At 52.3% G+C, this 21336-nt stretch overlaps 2 protein-coding genes and 1 long non-coding RNA gene across 7 annotated transcripts in view; 2 read left to right on the top strand and 1 right to left on the bottom strand.

Annotated features, from left to right (window-relative positions):
• ZDHHC3 (zinc finger DHHC-type palmitoyltransferase 3) overlaps window positions 1–1136 on the bottom strand; it is a 58752-nt gene extending 57616 nt beyond the window's left edge. For 2 of the 4 annotated variants that reach the window (XM_051851682.2, XM_051851683.2), the window contains exon 1: window positions 1–1136. In XM_051851682.2, coding sequence (XP_051707642.1) covers window positions 1–369 — 369 coding nt within the window. In that variant the 5' untranslated portion in view covers window positions 370–1136. The other 2 variants (XM_008260501.4, XM_070050942.1) reach the window with 2 other exon arrangements.
• The window catches only part of EXOSC7 (exosome component 7), a 23538-nt gene continuing 2454 nt past the window's right edge, over window positions 253–21336 (top strand). Inside the window, exons 1-6 of one of the 2 annotated variants that reach the window (XM_002713394.5) lie at window positions 253–385; window positions 4004–4105; window positions 4390–4484; window positions 13304–13466; window positions 16391–16461; window positions 21087–21210. In XM_002713394.5, coding sequence (XP_002713440.1) covers window positions 329–385; window positions 4004–4105; window positions 4390–4484; window positions 13304–13466; window positions 16391–16461; window positions 21087–21210 — 612 coding nt within the window. In that variant the 5' untranslated portion in view covers window positions 253–328. Of the gene's footprint in view, window positions 386–4003; window positions 4106–4389; window positions 4485–4932; window positions 5030–12302; window positions 13467–16390; window positions 16462–21086; window positions 21211–21336 lie in introns of those variants that run through there. The other variant, XM_070050943.1, reaches the window with a different exon arrangement.
• Window positions 5036–7321, top strand: LOC138844112 (uncharacterized). The gene is made up of 2 exons (XR_011379571.1): window positions 5036–6710; window positions 6899–7321. It is a non-coding gene; the product is annotated as an uncharacterized lncRNA (long non-coding RNA).

A 21336-nucleotide genomic window follows, 5' to 3' on the forward strand; every position in this document is an offset into this window, starting at 1 on the left:
CGTGAAGCCGGAGGCAGTTCCCCAGTCCCAGGCCCCCGGTAGGGTTCCCGCCGCCGTCGCCGTCGCCTTCCTCTGCAGTCCGCGACCCGGGATCCGGCCTCGGGCTGCGGCGATGGCTCCCCGGCACCAGGCGCCGCGGCTTCCTGGAGTCGGCCAGACACCGGGCGGCGCGCAGGAGAAGCCCATGGAGCTCCCGGCGGCGGCGGTGGCGGTGGCGGCGGCCGCGGCTTCACGGCCGCCGCGCAAGCTGATGACGCGCGCGCGCGGGGGGCGCGGTCGGCGAGGGCGACGCGGGTAGATGACGTGACCGCGCGGGCGGCTCTGCAGCATGGCGTCCGTGGCGCTGAGCGAGGCGGAGAAGGTGTACATCGTGCATGGCGTCCAGGTAGCAACAGCATCGGCGGCGGCGTGGCTCTCGGGTTCCCCCCAGATGCTGCGGGTCTGGATTTACCGCGATTGAACCCCGCTGTGGGTGTTTTTCGGGCTGGGAGGCCAGCGTCCCCTTAGGAGTTGTTAGCGCCCTTGCTGCTTCCCAAGCGGGTGAGATCTGCACCTTGGGACCAAGAGAGGACAGGCCTCGAGGCCTGCTTTTGTGGCCAGGCGCACCGATCCTCAGGGCCGCCACCGGACGCGGCCTTGGCGCGTTTGGCCGGGCCGAGCCTCAGCTGTGCGGGGAATGAGGGCTGAGTGGGCTCGTGGCCTGCTTCCCCGCCCTCGCGGTTGGGAATGCCCGCGAGCCGTTAGCGCTCTGCAGGTGTGCATCTTGCCCGCGGAGGCGTGTTTCTGGAAGCCGGCTCAGCAGCCTGCAGGGGGCATGCGAAGCCCCCTAGACAGCGCTCACCGCAGATGGTGTTGTCTTCAGCCCCTGGTTTTGTCGGTAACGAGTCTCCCCGTGTCTCTGGCTCGGGCCCCACTAAGTAACCCACATGGCAACACGCCTCTCCCCCAGAGAGCCCACCCCGGTGGAGGAGTTGCGGGCGCAGCCTCTCCCCCGTGTCTTCACGCACCAACTGCAGCGGCAGGGCCCGTGATGCAGCCGTCCAGTGAAGGAGGCCAGCTATCATTAAAGCTCCACGATGGGAGAGCTTTAAAAAAAAAAAAAAAAAAAAAAAAAAAAAAGATTTGAGAGGCAGAGAGACAGGTCTTCCATCTGCTGGTTCACGCCCCAGATGGCCGCAATGGCCAGAGCTGCACTGATCCTGAGCCAGGAGCTTCCTCCGGGCCTCCAACGCGGGTGCGGGAACCCAAGGACCTAGGCCACCTTCCACTGCTTTCTCAGACCATAGCAGGGAACCCGATCGGAAGTGGAGCTTCTGGGACTCAAACCGGCGCCCAGATGGGATGCCGGCGCTGTAGGCAGCGGCTTTACCCGGTAGGCCACAGCACCGGCCCCTGGAGAGCTTTATTAAAAAAATTGCGTCCTGCTGTTTTCTGTGCCCCTTATAGACAAAGAAACATCAATATTTGGTCGGCAGGTTGCATATTAAACGTGGATAATATAAGCCAGACTTGACAGTTCCGTGAGGTCTTTAAACTTCAGGATCAGGAATACAAAAGATAGTCCTTGGGGAGGCATTAAGGATGATGTTTTGTCTCACTCTAAAAACGTTGGTTTTCTCTCTTGCCACAGCCATGAACTATTGATTCTGTCTTGTAGCCAGTTTTCTCTTACATTCCATTTCTGAACGTGGCACCAGGGCCCAGAGAACAGGCAAGCCAGATGTGCCTGCTCTGCCACTTTGCAAAGTTGGAGATGGTGCCCCCACACCCTGAGCACCTGAAGCAGCCAGCTCTGCTCCCACCTGCCTGAGGTCCCGAGGTCTCCTGATCCTTCTGAGGATTTGGGAGTCAGAATGAGCAGATTTCTTTTCGCAGCTTTGCCCGTCACAAGAATTGATTCCACCTGAATAACAGCTTGCTCTCCGTGGTAAAATGAGGACACATTCACCTGGGGACAGAATGGGATGATGAGAGATGAGATGTTAGGCACCTGGTGTGTGGTCAGGTGCCCTTAGGAGGCTTTCTGAGCTGACAGCTTTTGAGAAGAACCTTCTAGAAGATAGCAGGAGTGGCAGGAAAGAGCCCTGTCCAGAGTGCAGACGCCACTTGCTACGTGGCCTAGGGCCCATCCTCTGGCATCTGCTGGCCCGTTTCCTTCCCCTTTCTAAACGCAGTGAAGAGCACCACCTTACAGGGTTAATACAGAGCTTCGGTGCTTTCACTGTGTGGTGGTCCTGGCACTTCGGTCTGGCGTATGGTGACTGCCCAGTGAGTAGCAGCTGCTGCTATTGATGGGAAGTCACTGTACCGTTTCCATTTAAAGATCTGTAGAAGTAGAGAATCACCTTTGAGACTTGCTCATTCCATGTCGTCTTTGACAAGTGAGGAAGCTAGTCCAGACAGGGAAGGGGTGGGTTCCAGGTCAAGCGTCCGGTTGTCGGCAACCATGTCTGGCAGCCATGACGAGTGCTCCTAGTGGTTGCTCGCACTCGTACCATCCCTGCAAGCCACAAAGCATTCCTCGGAAGTTGTATTTCCCGGCTGGGCTTTCACTCTCCCAGCTGGGCACATCTAGGGAGTGGGACATGGAGTGGGAAGGGTGGGTGTCAGAGGTTGACCTAGAAAGCCTTCCGGGCCTGTGGGGAAGTAGTGGAGACACCTGGTTATGTCGTCCTGGTTACGGGAGCCCTTGATGGACTCTGCCCAAAGGCCTGCTCGCCTGTCACCTTTGCGCATCCATCTGCGTGCTTCTGCTTCCACCTGCCTGACGCTCTTGGCTCGAGGGGGAAGAGCTAAAGCCCCTGCGACGGGGGTGGTGGTTGCTGGCATTTAGGGGGGCCTCCAGCAATATTTTGCATTTCTTTTTATAATTTCTCAAAAGTCAGTTTCCATGTGCAGGTACCCAGGCAGATTTAAGATAAATTCCTGACAGTCGCATACTTTAGAGCAGCAGGTTTTGGGTTTTTGGGGTCTTGGGGGATATTTTTTTTTTAAGATTTATTTATTTGCAAGACAGAGTTACAGAGAGGTAGAGAGAGAGAGGTCTTCCATCTGCTGGTTCACTCCCCAGATGGCAGCAATGGCTGGAGCTGGGTCAATCCGAAGCCAGGAGCTTCTTCTGGGTCTCCCACATGGGTGCAGGGCCCCAAGGACTTGGGCCATCTTCTACTGCTATCCCAGGCCATAGCAGAGAGCTAGATTGGAAGAGGAGCAGCCAGGACTAGAACCAGTGCCCATATGGGATGCCGGCATTTCAGGCCAGGCCTTTAACCCTCTGCGCCACAGCACCGGCCCCAAGATTTATTATTTTCAAAGTCATAATTAGAGGGAGAGTTAGAGAGGGAGGTCTTCCATCCACTAGTTCACTCCCCAGAAGCCACTATGGCCAGGCCTGGGTCAGGCCAAAGCTCAGAACCAGGAGCTTTAGCCAGGTTTCCCACGTGGGTGGCAGGAACCCAGACACTTAGGCCACATTCGGTTGTCTTCACAGGTGCATTAGCAGGGAGCTGGATCAGAAGTGGAGCAGCTGGGGCTAGACCCAGTGCCCCTATGGGATGCTGGTGTTGCAGGTGGTGGCTTTACCCGCTATGTCACAATGCTGGCCTTGGGCAGGTGGGGAGGTTTTTTTTTTGTTTTTTATGTTTTGGTGGTACATCAGCTCCTTTGAATAACTTATAAACTAATGATTCTTTTTCTGAAAAAAAGAAAAAAGCTTCCAAACCTGTTTGGGTTTGACTTTTGGGTCCATATTCTGGTGGTGGTTCATCCTGTGAATTGCAGTGCCAGACACACCAGCTGAAGGACCTGCAGTGAGACTCTTAGTGCCCCCCACGTCTCCATTTCCCTTATGGTAATATTAGCTCAGAGGACGGAATTCTGGATGTCCCACTAAGAGGAAGGGAGAAGCACTGTATACTTCTCGAGCGGAAAGACAGCAGCGGATGGGTCAAGGAGTCCGGTCATTTTGGGGTCACAGCTTTAGGACTGTGGTTGTTGCACTCAGGAAGACCTCCGTGTGGATGGCCGTGGCTGTGAAGACTACCGATGTGTCGAAGTGGAAACCGATGTGGTGTCCAACACCAGTGGGTCTGCCAGGGTCAAGCTGGTGAGTATTGGGGCCACAGTTCATTCCCAGGTGGAGACATGGGTAGGCCCCAGGGAGCCAGTGCAGAGGAGCCCTTGCGGCTTTTGGAATGCAGCTTGCTCCTGGGGACATCCAAGGTCCAAGCCCAGCTCAGGGAGGGGGGTCCATTCAGATCTGAAACACCCTTCCCCTCCTCGGAAGTCACCTGCCAAGTCCTTCAGGGCTACATGTCCCGAAGAGGAGGCTGGTGGTTGGGTGCCTGGCTGCCTGCCTCCAGTGAGGACCCTTCTCGTCTGTGTCTGCAGGGTCATACCGACATCTTGGTGGGAGTGAAAGCGGAAATGGGGACGCCAAAGCTGGAGAAGCCAGATGAGGGCTACGTGGAGTTCTTTGTTGACTGGTCAGTACTAATGCAGTGCTTTCAGAGGGGGTGATTTAACGGGTACAGATGGAGAATGGGAACCCCTGGTTTCCTGTGGCGCATGCTCTTGGTTTGCATTTAGTTGTCGCTCGGCCATCTGGCAGGTATTCACTTGCCTCGTCTTACCTGCCGGGTTCTCAAGAGCCTTGCCCTTGTTTTAATCATCTAGTGACTCCAGCTTCCCACCAGTGCAGACCTTGGGAAGTTGTGGTGATGGCTCAAGTAATGAGGTTCCTGCCACCCACATGGGAGACCTGGATTGCATTCCTGGCTCCCAGCTTCACCCTTGGCCTAGCCCAGGCTCTTGTAGGCATTTGAAGAATCAACTAGCTAATGGGATAGTGTGCTTCTCTGTCTCTTTCTCTCTGCCTCTTCAATAAATCTTTTTAAAAGTTATTTCTCTCCCTCTTGTTATCTCCCCCTCTAGGGGTTGGGAGTGTTTTTGGATTGCTGGCCTGGTCCCTTCTTCTGTCTATAACCATGTTTCTAGAAGCAGGTGGTTGTAGCAGGCCTTCCTGAAGCAGGTAAGCTCCTGCTCCATGTGGGTGTTTGGTGTTGATGCTCCGCTGGGCGTCCCCAGGGCCACTTCCGTGTTTGGAGACTGGCTGCCAGGGCTTAGCACGTAGTTGCACTCCTGGCTACAATTTATGATAGCAATGAAAATAGGAGCAGTCTTCAGAATGTGTGTGGAAAATACATATTATGACACACTGCATGGATTTTAGAATTTTTTAAAAAGATTTGTTTATTTGAAAGAGTTACAGAGAGGGAGAGACAGAGATCTTCTATCTATTGGTTCACTCTCCAAGAGGTTGCAACAGCAGGGGTTGGGCCAGGCCAAAGCCAGGAGCCTGGAACTCCATCCAGGTGTCCCACGTGGGTGGTGGGGGCCCAAGCATTTTGCCCATCTTGCACTGCTTTCTTAAGAGCATTAGTAGGGAGCTGGGTAGGAAGTGGAGCAGCAGAGACTTGAACCAGCACTCACATGGGCTGCCAGTGTTACAGGTGGCAGCTTAACCCACTGTGCCACAGCGTCAGCCCCTCACAATGGTTTTTTTTTTTGTTTTTTTTTTTTTTTTTTTTTTGACAGGCAGAGTGGACAGTGAGAGAGAGAGACAGAGAGAAAGGTCTTCCTTTGCCGTTGGTTCACCCTCCAATGGCCGCCGCGGCCGGCGTGCTGCGGCCGGCGTGCTGCGGCCGGCGCACCGCACCGATCCGATGGCAGGAGCCAGGAGCCAGGTGCTTTTCCTGGTCTCCCATGGGGTGCAGGGCCCAAGCACCTGGGCCATCCTCCACTGCACTCCCGGGCCACAGCAGAGGGCTGGCCTGGAAGAGGGGCAACCGGGACAGAATCCGGCGCCCCGACCGGGACTAGAACCCGGTGTGCCAGCGCCGCTAGGCGGAGGATTAGCCTAGTGAGCCGCGGCGCCGGCCCCTCACAATGTTTTAATACCATTTTCCTATAGCCTTTTCGAAGTGCCCTTGTACACCAGCTACTTGTGACATTTGTGTCTAGGAAACCCCGTGAGACTGAGCACCCCAGGTTTTTGCTGGGTGCTGGTCACATAGACACCCTCTGTTTAATGCATCCCAAGATTCCGGATCCTAGGAGAGCAGGTGTTTAGCATGACCCGTACTGCATGGTCTCGCACAGTGCACTGCCCCATCAGTTTGCTGTTGACTGGGAACTCTGAGAGCCAAGTTCCCAGATGCCAGCCAAGGGCCAGCCCACAGACAGGCTCTTCTCAATCTCCCCTTGCCACCGTGTCCGCGCTTTGTACAGTGCTAACCCATGTTCAGGTGGTGAGTTACACAAAAGGTGGTCCTCACAGCACTCCTGCTGTCATCTCGAGAGAGATGACAAATGGAGTTCAGAGAGTAAGAGACTTCCATAATATCACATAGCTAAAAATGCCAGCTCAGGTCTGTCCATTCTCATGCAGCCTACAGAGGCCAGCTCTCAGGAACATTGCACTTGGATGTCAGGAGCTGTCCACGGTCACCTTTCTGCTCAGTTATCCTTCCAGCCGGTTGCTACCATTTCAACTGGCTTCTGGTTCCTCCTAGCTGCTCTCACTAGTCTGAATTGCAGATGGCCCATTCTCTAGGTTCCTGTGGATGCTCCTGGAGGAAGCAGACTGCCTCTCCTGGCCAGGATCTGCCCGATGGAGAGCAGTAAATGGTTCTGAGGAGCAGGCAGCCCGGGTGAGGAACTGTGATTTGCTTTCTGCTTCCTCCCTCTCATTGTGTTTCCCCCATTTGTCTTAGGCAGACTCCGTCACACCAGAAGGAGGGCTCTGCCCTCAGGCTTGGTACTGGGATACTTTTCATTGTGACTGTCTGAACAGGCCTCCTGCTGAGCCTGCTATTGTCCTGTCCCTTTCTTGTCTCAGCCGGAAAAAGGGAAGCTGACTCCAGCGTGAGCCTCCCAGCTGCCCTCCCCATTAACCGGTTTCTGGAAGAAGCCTCACTTCGCTGGCCGAGAGTGCCTGCCTGCTGGTCTCTTGTCCTCCACTGTAAGTCTCAGAAGGACCCCAAGAGGCCAGGAGTTGCGGTTCTCAGGTGGTTTTACTGAATCCGTCTTTCCAGGTGGCACACAGTGGCTGCTGTAAGTGCTTAGGTGGACAGTGGAGATGGGCGAGAGTACCAGGCACGGCCGGCTGCACCTGCATTAGCCTGTCACTTGAGTCTTTCAAGAGTGACTCTTTTTTCATAAACCAGAAAGGCTTCTATTGTGGCCCAGTGACTATGCTATAGGACTATGGGGTGCCATTTACATTACCATGTACTTATTAATAAATTCACAATATTAATAAGCATCGTGTGTTCTTGCTGAATACTGGCACAAATGAGTGGGGCAGCCTGGTTAGTTTTTAAGTTTTTTATTCAGTGGGAAAAATGTGTAGAATAGTGAGGGAAATCTGGATTCATAGCAAGTACCAGGAGCCAGCCATGTGGAGGAGCATGTAGGTCAGGAAGCATGGGCTGGGTGGCCTGAAGGGCAGCAAGGGCCCACAATGGCCAAAGAGGCAAAAGGCCCCAAAAGGGCTGGCCCCTTGGCAGGTGGGCACACAGATGGGGCCAGGTAGGGGCATGAGGTCACACAGGGGGCGTGCTGAAGGCGTGGTCTTTTAGCTCACAAACCTAATCAATTTACCCTGTATGCCTGCCTACAACATTCCCCCCTCAGAGACTCCATTCCCTTAATCCTAAGGGATGTTGAAGGTCATAGAATCATATCTTCTATAGCTGCTTCCTGCTTACGAGGGGCATAGTGCAGGCCCTTCCTGTCCTGGGTCTGGAAGTCTGCCTATCTCATCTAACAAATTCATTTTGTGAGCTGGAGCAGTCTCGGTCACCACCAATGTCTGCGTCCCCTGCATGGTTGTCATTACTCTCCGAAGTCGTGTTCTGAAACATAAGTTTGTTAATTAGCATAAGCAAAACTGGAACAAAACCAGTTGTAAGTGGAGTGCCCCTTAAGTTGAAAAGATGGTATCTTACAGACTCCCAGATAGTGGGTGGAGATGGGCTACCCTTATGTAGATTATAAACACATTTAGCTTGAGCACAGAGAACTATAATGGGAGACCCATTAGGAGTTGTATTGTCAATAACAGTTCCCAGAATCAAAAGAGGCAGATACAGCATGTCTGTCTTAAGGTGCAGCAGTCTTGATGTTAGAAAGCAAAAGCTTTGCTCATTCTTTTTGCTTTTGAAGAGATACTTCAGACCTCTGGTTGGCTTATGGGAATAATCAGGCGTGTCTTTTGAGTTCACCTGGAAGACTTAGGAGGCAGCAGTTTCATCCTAGTTTCACTGAGCTAGTCGTGCTCGGCAGCACTGGTCAGGTTCCTTCCACTGAAGCTGCAGCTGGCCTGAAGAGGATATTTCTACAGAGTGGCTTCTTGGCACCTGTGGATGTGCCCCACCCCCACCTGCACGCTGGCACCTGGGGCCCCAGGCACGCACTCATCCATGGGCTGAGGCCTGGCTGCTGCCCTGTGGGAGGGAAGTAATTGATGGTGGTGAGGGGAGCTTGGTTTAAGTCCTTATCAGCAGCTTCCAGGTTTTAATTATTTAAATCCCCAGTGAGAGAGAGGTCTCTGAAAACTAATTGCTTTTCTGCTAGCTCACCTTAGTTTGGCCCACTTGGAATGACAGTATCAAGAGACAAGGTAGCCACCACTCCCCACCCCCCCCAGAATTTACCCTGTTCTCTGGGAACGATAGAAACTCCGGGTGGAGACCTCACAGCCCTTTGGAAAGGGTCCCTGGGTGTCCTGCTGCCAAGCCCTGCTCCAGACATGCCTGGCAGCACTTTCACGAAGCTGGGAGCAAAACCATGTCTCCCAACTCCTCTCTCATGTCTTTGGTTTGCTAGTTGTAGCCTGAGAATAAGCCATTAAATTTAAGTGAGAACTCTGAAGCCTTAGGAAAAGAAGGTTTCCTTCTGAAACCCAGAAGGAAAGAATTCAATGACTCCGGACTACCACCAGGTGGCAGACCACCAAGTACTCTAATCATGGTGATGGTGGCATCAGGACTGTGGAATCTGGCTTGGAGGAGGAGTTGAGAACATGCTTTACTCATAGGTGTTGCAGTGTGCCCGGTACTGGGTGCTTCCCCTTGGGATCTTAGCTGTTTTCTCTATAATCACTTGTCTTTTTCACTGACAACCAGACCCTCTTTGGAACCCCGCATTGGTGGGTGTGACCACCATACCTCCATTCCTCACCTGCGTAGCGCTGCTTGAAGAGCCTGGGCTGAGGGCAGAGCGGTGAGGCGACCTGTAGGAGCCATTTGAGGCTGTTGTGTTCAAAGTCTCCCAAACTCGGGGGATGATTTCCCCAGAAACTGCTGGTAGGAGCTCCCGATGAAGAGCTCAGGATGTGTGCTGCTCTTCTCATGGTCGTCAGGAGTCGGTGCAGAAATGAGCAGGTGAACACACAGTGCAGCGGGGCTGGCGGCTGCTGCCTGCTAACCCACTTGCCCTGCTCAGGGTCTGGCCAGACCTGCCTTAAGTTTCTGTAGGTCTGCAAGCTAGCTTGATTGCAAGGGAAACAACATGACCAGGTTGTCATGGTCTTGATCTCAACCCGTCTCAGTTGAAGCAGAGATGTGCCACGGAGGAGGAGCAGGGTGGAGGTGATGAGTCAGGAGGAGTGGAGAAGGGGGAGGGGGGTGGGCATTTGCAGGATTTCTTAGTTTGTCCAACTCAGCTCTGGAAGAGGGTTGGGGCTGTGCTTATGAAGGGTCTGGGTTGATTCTGGTAACTGTAAGTGTAGAAAGCATTCGGTTTTAGGCCAAACACCCCACAAGTGTGTTCTCCCCTACTGAGAAGAGCTGTGATGCCCATGAGCAGGGGGCTGGAATTACCAGCCTGTATTTCCTACCCCCACACACACAACGCCCTCCCTGCTTTGTGTATGACAGAAGCTTCCTCCTTAGGGCTCTCTGGCTCTGCGTTCTTGGGCTCGTTTGTGGCCCCAAGACCAGAGAACTTAGGGCAAAAGATAAACCCAAGGGAAAGTTAATCTGACGTCAGATGACAAGCCACGTGAGTGGCATTACACATTGAGTAGGAGTACAGGCATACCTGGCAGGTAAGGGCCAAGGTCAGCTCACCAGGCACTGTGCTGTGACCTTGGACAAGTGCCACCAGCTCTGTGTGACTCAGCTTCCTTATCTTCCAGATAGGGTCGGTACCTCCTAGGGTTGCTGTGAGGATAAAGTGAGTTCATAGAGTGCTGAGAGTGCTAACACAGAGCAGACAATGGCGTTGTTCCCTCCCTGTAAGGTGAGCAAGTGGAACCAGCTGGGGTCTCATGGTGTCATCCTGCAGGTCAGATCGCCACCTGGAGGATTTTCGTTTTAAGGAAATAGAACAGCCTGTGGACAGGGCTAGGAAGGTTGCCACCATCTCCAGAACTCTCCCTCAGTGACTGTGGCCCTTTGCTGTGGTGTGTGTAGTCACTGGACGAGGTCTCTCTCCACCCACATTGCTGTCCAGCTTTCTCAGACAGGGTCCTCGTGCTGTGAGGCAGAACCCTCATTTCTCTGTCCCAGTCCTTCTCTCCATCCGTCATCCGTGTACCCCATCCCCGCGGAGAACATGGGCCTCCTGTTGCCCAGCCTCCTCCCTAGAGTACCCCAAACCAGAGCACTGCCTGTGCGCTCTTGAGTCTGAACCCTGCTCTCTGCCTGCTTGCTCCATGGCCTTAAAAAAGTAACCACCACAAAGCAGTTTTCAAACCGGTAAAATTTCCGCTTTAGATTAGCCCAGGGGCGGGTGTTTGGCTTAGCAGTTAAGACACCCTTGGGACTCCCACATCTCATATCGTAAGTCTTATATCAGAAAGCTCAAGTGCCTGCTTTCATGCCCTGGCTGTGCTCCCATTTCCAACTTCTGACCAGAATACACCCTGTGGGGCAGCAGGTGACCGATAGCTCAAGTGGTTGGGTCGCTGTTGCCCATGAGTTGAATTCCTAACCCCCAGCTTTGGGAGTGAACCAGCAGATGGGGAGACCTCTCTGTTTCTCTGTCTCTCAAATAAATAAGTAAAAAATAAATCAGCAGGGCTGGCACTGTGGCACAGTAGGCTGAGCTTCGACCTGCAGTGCCAGCATCCCAGATGGGCACCAATTCAAATCTCAGCTGCTCCACTTCCAATCCAGCTCCCAACTATGGCCTGAGAAAGCAGCAGAGGGTGGCCTAAATTCTTGGGCACCTGCATCCACGTGGGAGGCCCAGAAGAAGCTTCTGGCTCCTGGTTTCAGTCTCGCCCAGCTCCTGCTATTATGACCACTTGGAGAGTGAACCAGCAGATAGAAGATCTCTCTCTCTCTCTCCTTCTTTCTGTGTATCTCTGCCTTTCAAATGAATAAATCTTTAAAAAGGCAGTAAAAGATGGCCTAAGTGCTTGGGCCCCTGCCATTCTTAAAAATATATATATATATATATATATATAGGGACTTGCATTGTGGCGTGGTGAGTAAGGCCGCCACCTGTGGTGCTGGCATTCCATGTGGGTGCCAGTTCGAGTCCTGGCTGCCCCAGTTCTGATCCAGCTCTCTGCTGTGGCCCGGGAGGGCAGTGGAGGATGACCGAAGTCCACGGGCCCCTGCGCCCACGTGGGAGACCAGAAGAAGGTCCTAGCTCCTGTCTTCAGATTGGCATAGCTCCGGCTGTTGCGGCCATTTGGGGAATGAACCAATGGATAGAAGATCTCTGTCTACCTCTCTGTAACTCTGCCTTTCAAATAATAAAATGAATGTTAAAATATATATGTAGTATGTAATATATATAAGCCCAGTGTCAAAAAACCAGCGGGGCATGGTTTTGTAGGTAGACACGGACATAGACCTGGGAAGTTGTGTGTACCAACCCCTGGGGATGAGTTCATGCATTATTAATTCCCCGGGTCATTCGTCACCCTGGGGAGGGTGTGCCTGCTGCATTCAGGAGAAGGTAAACATCTTGGACTGGATTCGGGTGTGTTTTTTAAACATTTGAAACGTGGAAGTTAGTATTGATTCCTTAGCGTTTACATCAGAAGCAGGCTGTGTTTTGTCGGCTGTGTGAAATGAAGGCTTCGTCTCGTGTGTTGATGATTTCACCGCAGTTGAGCTGCTTTTCACGGCCCGATGCCTGAGTCTGGCAGAGGGAGTTCCTAGTGAGGGAATGGGGAGGTTGCCGTGGCAGTATGAACTTCCTCTTGGGACTTTAAATTAGGCTTCTGCTGGCTGATGGTGCGAGTCTTATTCAGTGGGGATTTTTTTATTTTTGTTTTTTAGCTTTATGCAAATGGGGTGGCCACAGCCTTGACCCTTCACACAGGTTCTGCTTTGCTGGAATCCCCTACCTCTCTTTGGCTGACCTTCGGATCTGAGGTCTCCTCCAGCCCTCACCGTTTGCTCCCATCTTGTAAGCCCGCTTCGTGCAGTGGGACTGCCGGCTTCGGGATCTGCACCGCCCAGGTCGCCCGTGGCCAGCACAGGGCTGGGTCCTCTCTGGGTGGAGGAGCTGGCGAGCTGCAGAATGTGCTTGTGTAGTCCACGCGGGAGCAGCTGGCTGCTCATCTCTCCAGCCTCCACTGTTGACTGGAAAATGGTTACCGTGGTGTTTCCTTAACTCACAGAAAGCTCGTCTCAAAAATGCCCAGTGAGGCACTGGTGAGTGGCGCTCTAGTGCGCTGTCCCATGTTGAGGTAGCTGAGCACAAGTATCAGGAGGCCCCGAATAGCAAATCAAAGGTTCTCACCTAATGTTTAATCAGCAGTAGTCTTTCTCTTGGTTCCATTCATTTTTCCTTCTTTCCAGTGTAATGATGATCTAAAGTTCATGCTGTAACTCTAACATACTCTGTGTCTCCTAAAGCACCCCAGAAAGGCCACTGTACTTATGTTGTGGATTTTGTGTTGAGAGTAAGCCTTGGAAACAGATGAGGTGTCTGGCGGGTAGCCCCTGTGTGAGCCCAGAGTGTCTGATTGCTTAGGCCTCCCGTGCCCTGGGCCTGTCACAGAGGAGTATTTACTGTGCTCTGAAGATGAGAGTTAATCATTACCAGCCAAGGTTCACATTACCATCGCTCTCCTGTGTCATGGCAAGTCCCAGCGCACACCTGACAACCCAGGCACAGCGCTGGCCAGTTCACTGTGCATGTCTGGAGGCCAGCAGGGTGGCCGGTGCCACGCGTTCTTCATCAGCATTCCACTAGGAAAGGCACACACAGCTGGCTGCAGCTGCCTCTCTGTTTGCAAAGGCTTACCCTGCTTTTCTTGTGCCATTCTGTGTAGTTCAGCCAATGCTACGCCAGAGTTTGAAGGTCGAGGAGGTGATGACCTTGGCACCGAGATCGCCAATACCCTCGCCCGGATATTTAACAAAGGCAGCCTGGACCTGAAGTCCCTGTGCATTAGCCCTCGGGAGCACTGCTGGGTTCTCTACGTGGATGTGCTGGTGAGTATCACTGGACGTGCTGGCCACACTCTCCCTGGTGTTGATGGAGGCGGGTGGGCTCCTCTCCGCGCACCGCTTTTCCCCTGTTCAGGCGGAAGCTTCCAACCTCCAGGATGAGATTAGATAAGGAGATCCGTTCTCCTAATCTTGTAACTGCAGCACATATTTAAGTAACATATGTGTGGTACCATTCTGTAATAAAATTATATTCATGTCATAACCCCTAAAATTATCCGCAGGAGTTGGGAGGGGAAAAAAAGCAAGAAGTGCTCTCTGGCTGGCTCCAGAGCTGTTGGGCAGCATTCAGGCGCGGTGGCATGCTTTGTGTGGAATGAGGACCAGCCCTTCCATGCATTTTCATTTAAACCTTAGGCACTTTTTGGACACAGTTGTAGTCCTCATTAATCAGTGAAGAAACTGAGAGTCAGTGACCAGCCCAGGAGGTGTCAGCTTGTGAACAGCGAGGGCTACTGGGTCTGCGGGCCAGTGCCGTGTGATGCCTCCTCCCCGGAAAACACCACTCAGCTCACCTGCTCCGAGCCCCTTGTTTCCCAGCAAGGCCCGCAGCCCCAGCCCTCTGTGCTACTGCAGGGTCTTTTGTCTCCGCCCCCTGCACTCTGCTTCCAGGACACTCCTACCCGCTTCTGGCACTTGGCAGTGACTTCTGTCTGATACGGAGCTGTAATGAATTTTGGCTTTGTGGGGTAATACAGCCACTGGTCACTTGTTTCTGGCCAGGTTCTTGTTGGGGCTGTTTCATTCCTTTTCACTAAATGTTATGAACCTAGAGGTTGGCAGCTACATCTTCCACCTCAGAATGAGGACACAGGGCTCAGCCATGGACTTCTATTGAATGTGTGGGTGAAAGAGCTGTGTGGGCTGATAGAGAACTTCATGAAGAGAGAGTGTTGGCTGTGTCGCAGTGTTGGCCGTCCATGAGACTCAGCCTTCTGGGTATTTTAAGTGACCTGGGTAATGAGTGGAGCTTGGTCAGAAGATAGCGCTGGTGACCATTGTTCAGCGGGTTAGGACACCTGACTACTGACACTCCTGGGTGCAGTGAAATTACAGATCCATTCACTTCTTCTCATCTCTGATAGATGGGCTGCATCTATCCTGGAGTGTGAGTCCTGCCAAGTAGGTAGCAGGGTCCAAGTATTTCAGGCATTCTCTGCTGTTTCCCCAGGCGTATTAGCAGGGAGCTGGATCAGGAGTGGAGCAACTGGGAGCCCAGGTAAGAAGCAGAGATTTGCACTGGGCACATGTGCAGTTCATGAGGAGACATTCCAGATGTAACCTGGAATGTCTTAGGTGAGTTTGAAAGGCTCGCACAAGGGGCTGGCGCTGTGGGACAGCAGGTTAAAGCCCCAGTCTATGGCACCGGCATCCTGTATGAGCATCGGTTCAAGTCCCAATTGCTCCACTTCTGATCCAGTTCTCTACTATGGCCTAGGAAGACAGTAGAAGATGGCCCAAGTGCTGGGGCCCGTGCACCCGCACGGGAGACCCAGAAGAAGCTCCTGGCTCCTGGCTCCTGGCTTTGGAGCAGCACAGCTCTGGCAGTTGCAGCCATTTGGGGAGTGAATCAGCAGATGGAAGACCTGTTTCTCTCTCTCTCTGGCTCTGCCTCTCTTCTGTAATTCTGTCTTTCAAATAAATAAAATACATCTTTAAAGAAAAAAAAAAGATGGCCGGCGCTGCGGCTCAATAGGCTAATCCTCCGCCTGCAGCGCCGGCACACCGGGTTCTAGTCCCTGTCGGGGCGCTGGATTCTGTTCAGGATGTACCTTTTCCAGTCCAGCTCTCTGCTGTGGCCGGGGAAGGCAGTGGAGGATGGCCCAAGTGCCCTGTACCCGCATGGGAGACCAGGAGAAGGACCTGGCTCCTAGCTTCGGATCAGCGTGGCGCGCCAGCCGCAGCGGCCATTGGAGGGTGAACCAACTGCAAAGGAAGACCTCTCTGTCTCTCTCTCACTGTCCACCCTGCCTGTCAAAAAAAAAAAAAAAAAAAAAAAGGCTTCCGCAAATAAGCCCAGCCTCTTCCCTTAACTGTAGTCTGTGGGACTCTGGGGAGAAAGGAGTGTGCAAAACCACAAAGGGCCCCACCTTTAGGAATTCACAGTCCAGATGAAGAGGAAGCAGGCTCAACAAAACACAGAAATGCTTGCGTGCCTTTCTCCCTTAGGACTTGGAGCCGCCCAGTTGGCCTTATTCCATGATGGCTGGCCACAGCTTCTCTAGAGGAGGACTGAAGGACCTCCTTCCTCCTAGGTACATGTCTAGCCTTCCCGGCCAGGTATGGTTGCCTAGGCGCAGCCAGCACCTTTGTTCCTGGGTAGAAGCCTGTGGGAGAGACCTTAGTCTTTACTATAATTAATGTACAACCCGCAGCATTCCATTTTGAACAGAGGTATTCCTCGATGATCACATACAAGATGTTTAGCTAGTAAACGTGAACTTGATAGTAGCTGTAGCATAAGTGGCCGCTATTTCCAACGAGTGTAGAGACCACTTAGAGGTCTGCATCACAAGAGTGACACTTGCGATGCAATTGGGAGCTACTTGGGGCAAAAGAAAGGCAGTCTGTCCTGCATCAGTGCAGGCCCCACTGGCCGCAGTGCCCCTGAGAGGAGCGGCAAGCCTGCCGCAGCCTTGGGTGGTTCCACAGCACGGGCCAGCAGAGACCTTGCGTGCGTGGCCCACGTCAGCACGGCCCACAGCCAGGCCACACTCGAAATGAGGTGAGTGAGTGTGTCACTGTACACGTGTCAGTGCACCGTGGTCACTGGCGGCTCGCTGGGAGACAGCCACATGTTCTCGTCTTTACTGGGTAGACACACATCCAGAGTCCTTCATCCAGGCTAATGCTGAAACTAACGAGTGATGCCCATTTTTTCTTCCCTCCTCAATCCCTGTCTCCTTTAGCTGTTGGAATGCGGTGGAAATTTGTTTGATGCCATTTCCATAGCTGTAAAGGCTGCTCTCTTCAATACAAGGTAAGTCTTCCGGGAAACTGCCCGGGGCACGCAGACAGCCTGGGCGGACACTTAGGATGCAAAACACTGAAGAAGTTGCTCCTGTGGCTCATCAGTGAAGGTGACAGGGCTTTTTGGTCTTGAAAATGGCGCTGTCTCATGTTAAGCTGCAGAAAGGAGGGATTTCCTAAATTAAAGCAAATATATGCAGATACTTGTGCACTTATTGTTATTTTCATGAGCAAACACGTACCACGTAAAAAAGTATCTGAGAACTACCAAAAAGAAAAAAAGACACCAACTACAGGGCAACTGTTCCAAAATGTAGTTACTGGGTGAACTCCATGGGAAAGGGCCGGGCGCCTGCAGCGCAGTGCCTGGCATGGGCTGTGGGCCCACGTGGTTCTTGATTTACGCTTGGGTGTTTTAAAAGCAGGGTAGCAGCCTGCCGTTGGGATGAAGATACGAGCCGGCTGTGTTGGGGCGGCTGTGGTTTAGCTTCCCAGACAGGCTGTAGAAGGGGCCAGGTGCCAAGCTGCGCCGGAGGGCCTTTTCTGAAGCTGATATTGCTTCTGTTTGATTAGGAAGTCTTCCCCCTCCTCTGCGCCAAGCACTTTGCAGCCGTTCACAGTAAATACGTGGGTGGGGGACTTCAGTCCGTGAGGGCTTATAGTAAGGTAACCAGGGATCCTGGTCATTTAAAAATGAGGATTAGAAACACTCAAGGATGCAGCTTAAGGAAATGAGTGAGCAAAGACGCTTACCCCAGGACGTCCGCCAGAGCTGCTGTGTGATGCTGGGAAATTGGAAACAGCCCCAGCGGCCCGACACGGGGGTGCAGTGCACACAGCAGCGCATCCAGAGCCTGTGGCTGTGCGGCCCTGTCATCCTGTTCTCTGTTCATTTGACTGGCAGTTCTCCTTTTTTTTTTTTTTTTTTTTTTTTTTGACAGGCAGAGTGGACAGTGAGAGAGAGAGACAGAGAGAGAAAGGTCTTCCTTTGCCGCTGGTTCACCCTCCAATGGCCGCCGCTGCAGCCGGCGCACCGCGCTGATCCTGGCAGGAGCCAGGAGCCAGGTGCTTTTCCTGGTCTCCCATGGGGTGCAGGGCCCAAGCACCTGGGCCATCCTCCACTGCACTCCCTGGCCATAGCAGAGAGCTGGCCTGGAAGAGGGGCAACCGGGACAGAATCCGGCGCCCCAACCGGGACTAGAACCCGGTGTGCCGGCGCCGCAAGGTGGAGGATTAGCCTATTGAGCCACGGCGCCGGCTCTTGACTGGCAGTTCTTACATTTCACTTAAGGTTTCAGAATTCTTAGATTTCATACATTATTTATATAGAGAGATGTATATAGATGTCCCAAAATAGTCATTGTAATTATTTTTTTAAACGCTCATATGATGGTCAGTTCAACATTTATACTGTAGTTTTTCTGTGGTGAATTTAGACTACGTGTGTAGGTTTTTTTTGTTTTTTTGTTTTTTAAGATTTATTTATTTTATTTGAAAGTCAGATACGCAGAGAAAGGGAGAGACAAATCTTCCATCCGCTGGCCCAAATGTCTGGAATGGCTGGAGCCGGGTTGGTCTGAAGCCAGGAGCCAGGAGCTTCTTCTGGGTTGCCTTTGTGGGTGTGGGGGCCCAAGGACTTGGGCCATCCTCTGCTGCTTTCCCAGGCACATTAGCAGGGAGCTGGATCGGAAGTGGAGCAGCTGGGACTTACACAGGTGCCGACAGGGATGCCTGCGCCTCAGGCAGCAGCTTTACCCACTACACCACAGTGCCCGTCTCTGCTTGTGTAGTTTACAACAAAAGCAGCTAAGTTTAAGGCAGAAATTGCCGGTTGGAATATTTGCTGAGAAAACTTGAGTCCGCCTGCCCTTCGCTGTGCCACTAGATCCCTTGCTGTGACCGTTTGAGGTGTGGGCCTGGCCTCGTGGCCACAGTGGGAGCCTGTGTGTCAGCCCCCCAGCAGCAGCTGCAGTCTGTCTCGGGCCCTGCCAGAGGAGGAGAGGAAATTGCGGCTGATGTTCCTCAGGCCTCAGGAATGACTGCCCGTCTGCCAGCTGGTTGCCATGGGCGCCGGGGTGGAGTGAGAGATTGGGAGCCAGACGAGCTGTTTGCCTGTGGGGGAGGTGTTGGGCAAACTGTGCGTCAGGATGGTAAAACCCAGCTGCTCAGGTTGGCAGGACACCGTCACTGGCACAGCCAAAAGTCTCATCCCCACAGCAGGAGCAGCCCTGCAGGCAGGGGAGAGTGGGGACTCTGGGGCCCTGATTCCCCTAAATGAGGAGAGACCTCTACACAGACAGGGTCTGTTAGAAGGGGAGCGCCCATCTGAGCGCATTCTTAACCCTTCTGCCTCACCATGCCATGGCCAAAGCATTAGGAATCAAGTGTACATCCTACACACATGTATGTGTCCATACTTAGTTTTGAGCATACCAACCAAAAACAGGCCACCTGACTTGCTCAAATAAGATAGCACTTACTACTTCTGCCAAGGGGCTCCTTCTGTGGGGGCTCCAGCCAGGGCGGACCCTAGTAGGACTCCCTGGCCCTTATGGACGTCTTCTGCCTGCAGCCCTTCTGCTCTGGGTGCTGCCTGTGTAGGGGTGGCCAGGGGGCTTTTGTTGGAGGAACTGGAAAAGCACCACCACTCTTTGCAGTACGGTAGCTGGGTGGACCTCCTCTTCCTCCCTGGCTCCTCCTCCCAGGCTGGAGGACTTGACTTCATGCCCTGGCCTCCTCGCAGTCCTCGCTGTCGTTGATGGCCGCTGTTCTAAAACAGCAGATGAGTTTTGGGTTTGATACCAATGGGATCACGCAGTATGTTCTTCTTTGATGTCGGCCTAGTTCACTGAGCGTTGTGTTTGGATCTCTCTACATTGGTGGCTGTGGCCATAGCTCCCTTTTTGCGGCGTGATGTTCTGTTGTGTGACTGTGCCAGTTCTTCCGTTCTACAGCCAGTGGACATCCAGGCGGTTCTCGTTTTGGCTGTTACAGATCGTGCTGGACGTGAACATTTCTGTACATGTCTTTTAGAGGACGTATCTATCCGTTTCTGTGGCGGGGAGTAAAATGTCTAGTTCACAGGGTCTGTGTTTAGTTCTGATAGATAAAGGAAAACAGTTTCCGAGTGCTCTTACCAGTTGATATTCCCTCCAGCAGCGGGTGAGTTCTGGGTTGCTCCCTGTCTTTGCCAATCCTTGGATCTGTGGTTGGTTTGTTTTTAATAGTAGCCGTTCTGGTGAGTGTGTCTTGGTGTTACTCTGTAGCTTTTATTTGCATTTCCCTGATATGTGTTTAAGTGGAGTGCCCGTTTCATGTGTTCTTGGCTAGCCTTTTAGGAGGTCACGGTTAAGTCTTTGCCTAATTTTTGTTTGGTTGCTTTTTTATTATATGTAATGTTATATTGTTACATTTTATGTTATGTTTTATGTAATATACCAGATAACATTTCTAAATATTTTCTTCATTCTGGATTATCCTTTTATTTTTTTAAAAGATTTATTTATCTTTTTGAAAGGCAGAGTTACAGAGAGGCAGAGGCAGAGGCAGAGGCAGAGAGAGAGGTCTTCCATCCGTTAGTTCACTCCCCAGATAGCCACAATGGCCAGAGCTGCACCGATCAGAAGAGGAGCCAGGAGCTTCTTCCGGGTCACCCATGTGGGTACAGGGGCCCAAGGACTTGGGCCATCCTCTACAACTTTCCCAGGCAGGCCATAGCGGAGAATTGGATCAGAAGTGGAACAGCTGGGACTCGAACCTGCACCCATATGGGATACTGGCACTGCAGACGCGGGCTTTACCTGCTACGCCACAGTGCCAGCCCCTGTCCTTTTAATTTTTAAATGATGTCTCTGACAAACAGAATTCATAACCTTAATATAATTGAGTCTAGAGTAGAAAGTAGTAAACACCTTCTGGATCCTTCCTAAAGACTTTGTCTACTCCAAGATCATGAAGAAGTTCTGAGCTTTTCACCTGTGAGTCTTACTGTTTTATTTTCACCTTTATATCCAAAGTCTGTTTGGTATGGATTTTTGTGTATAGTGTGAGATAGGAACTGAGATTTATTTTCCACTGTATGACTATCTTACTGTCCCAGTACAATTTTCTGAAGGGGCCGGTGCCGCGGCTCACTAGACTAATCCGCCTGCAGCACCGGCACCCTGGGTTCTAGTCCCGGTCAGGGCGCCGGATTCTGTCCCGGTTGCTCTTCTTCCAGTCCAGCTCTCTGCTGTGGCCTGGGAAGGCAGTGGAGGATGGTCCAAGTGCTTGGGTCTTGCACCCGCATGGGAGACCAGGAGGAAGCACCTGGCTCCTGGCTTCGGATCGGCGCAGCGCTGGCCTTGGCGACCATTTGGGGGGTGAACCAACGGAAGGAAGACCTTTCTCTCTGTCTCTTTCTCACTGTAACTCTGCCTGTCAAAAAAATAATAAATAAATAATTTTCTGAATGAACCCTTTTCCTCCCTACGCTGTTGCCTCTGCTTTTGACAGGAATGAGTTCGATAAAATACAGGTGTAACATAACTATCTCTTGTCAGACACAGGGATTTCAACTCCTATTCTAGATCCCAAGCCAAAGTTATTTTTCCTCCTCCCAGTAAATAAGAATCTTAACTGTGCTTCTCCCTCCAGGATACCAAGAGTTCACGTCCTAGAGGATGAAGAGGGGTCAAAAGAAATTGAACTGTCTGATGACCCCTATGACTGTATCCAGCTAAGCGTGGAGAATGTTCCGTGCATCATCACTCTGTGCAAGGTGTGAGTTTTGTTTTAAGTGCATGTGGGTCTCCTCCAGCCCTGACCTGTTGAATAGGTTGAGTAGTTACCGTGTCAGAAACCATACAGGAGTAGCTTTAGCCCAAATCCAGTGATTTGGGTATAT

The sequence above is a fragment of the Oryctolagus cuniculus genome, chromosome 10 (assembly GCF_964237555.1).
Source record: "Oryctolagus cuniculus chromosome 10, mOryCun1.1, whole genome shotgun sequence".
NCBI lineage: Eukaryota > Metazoa > Chordata > Mammalia > Lagomorpha > Leporidae > Oryctolagus > Oryctolagus cuniculus.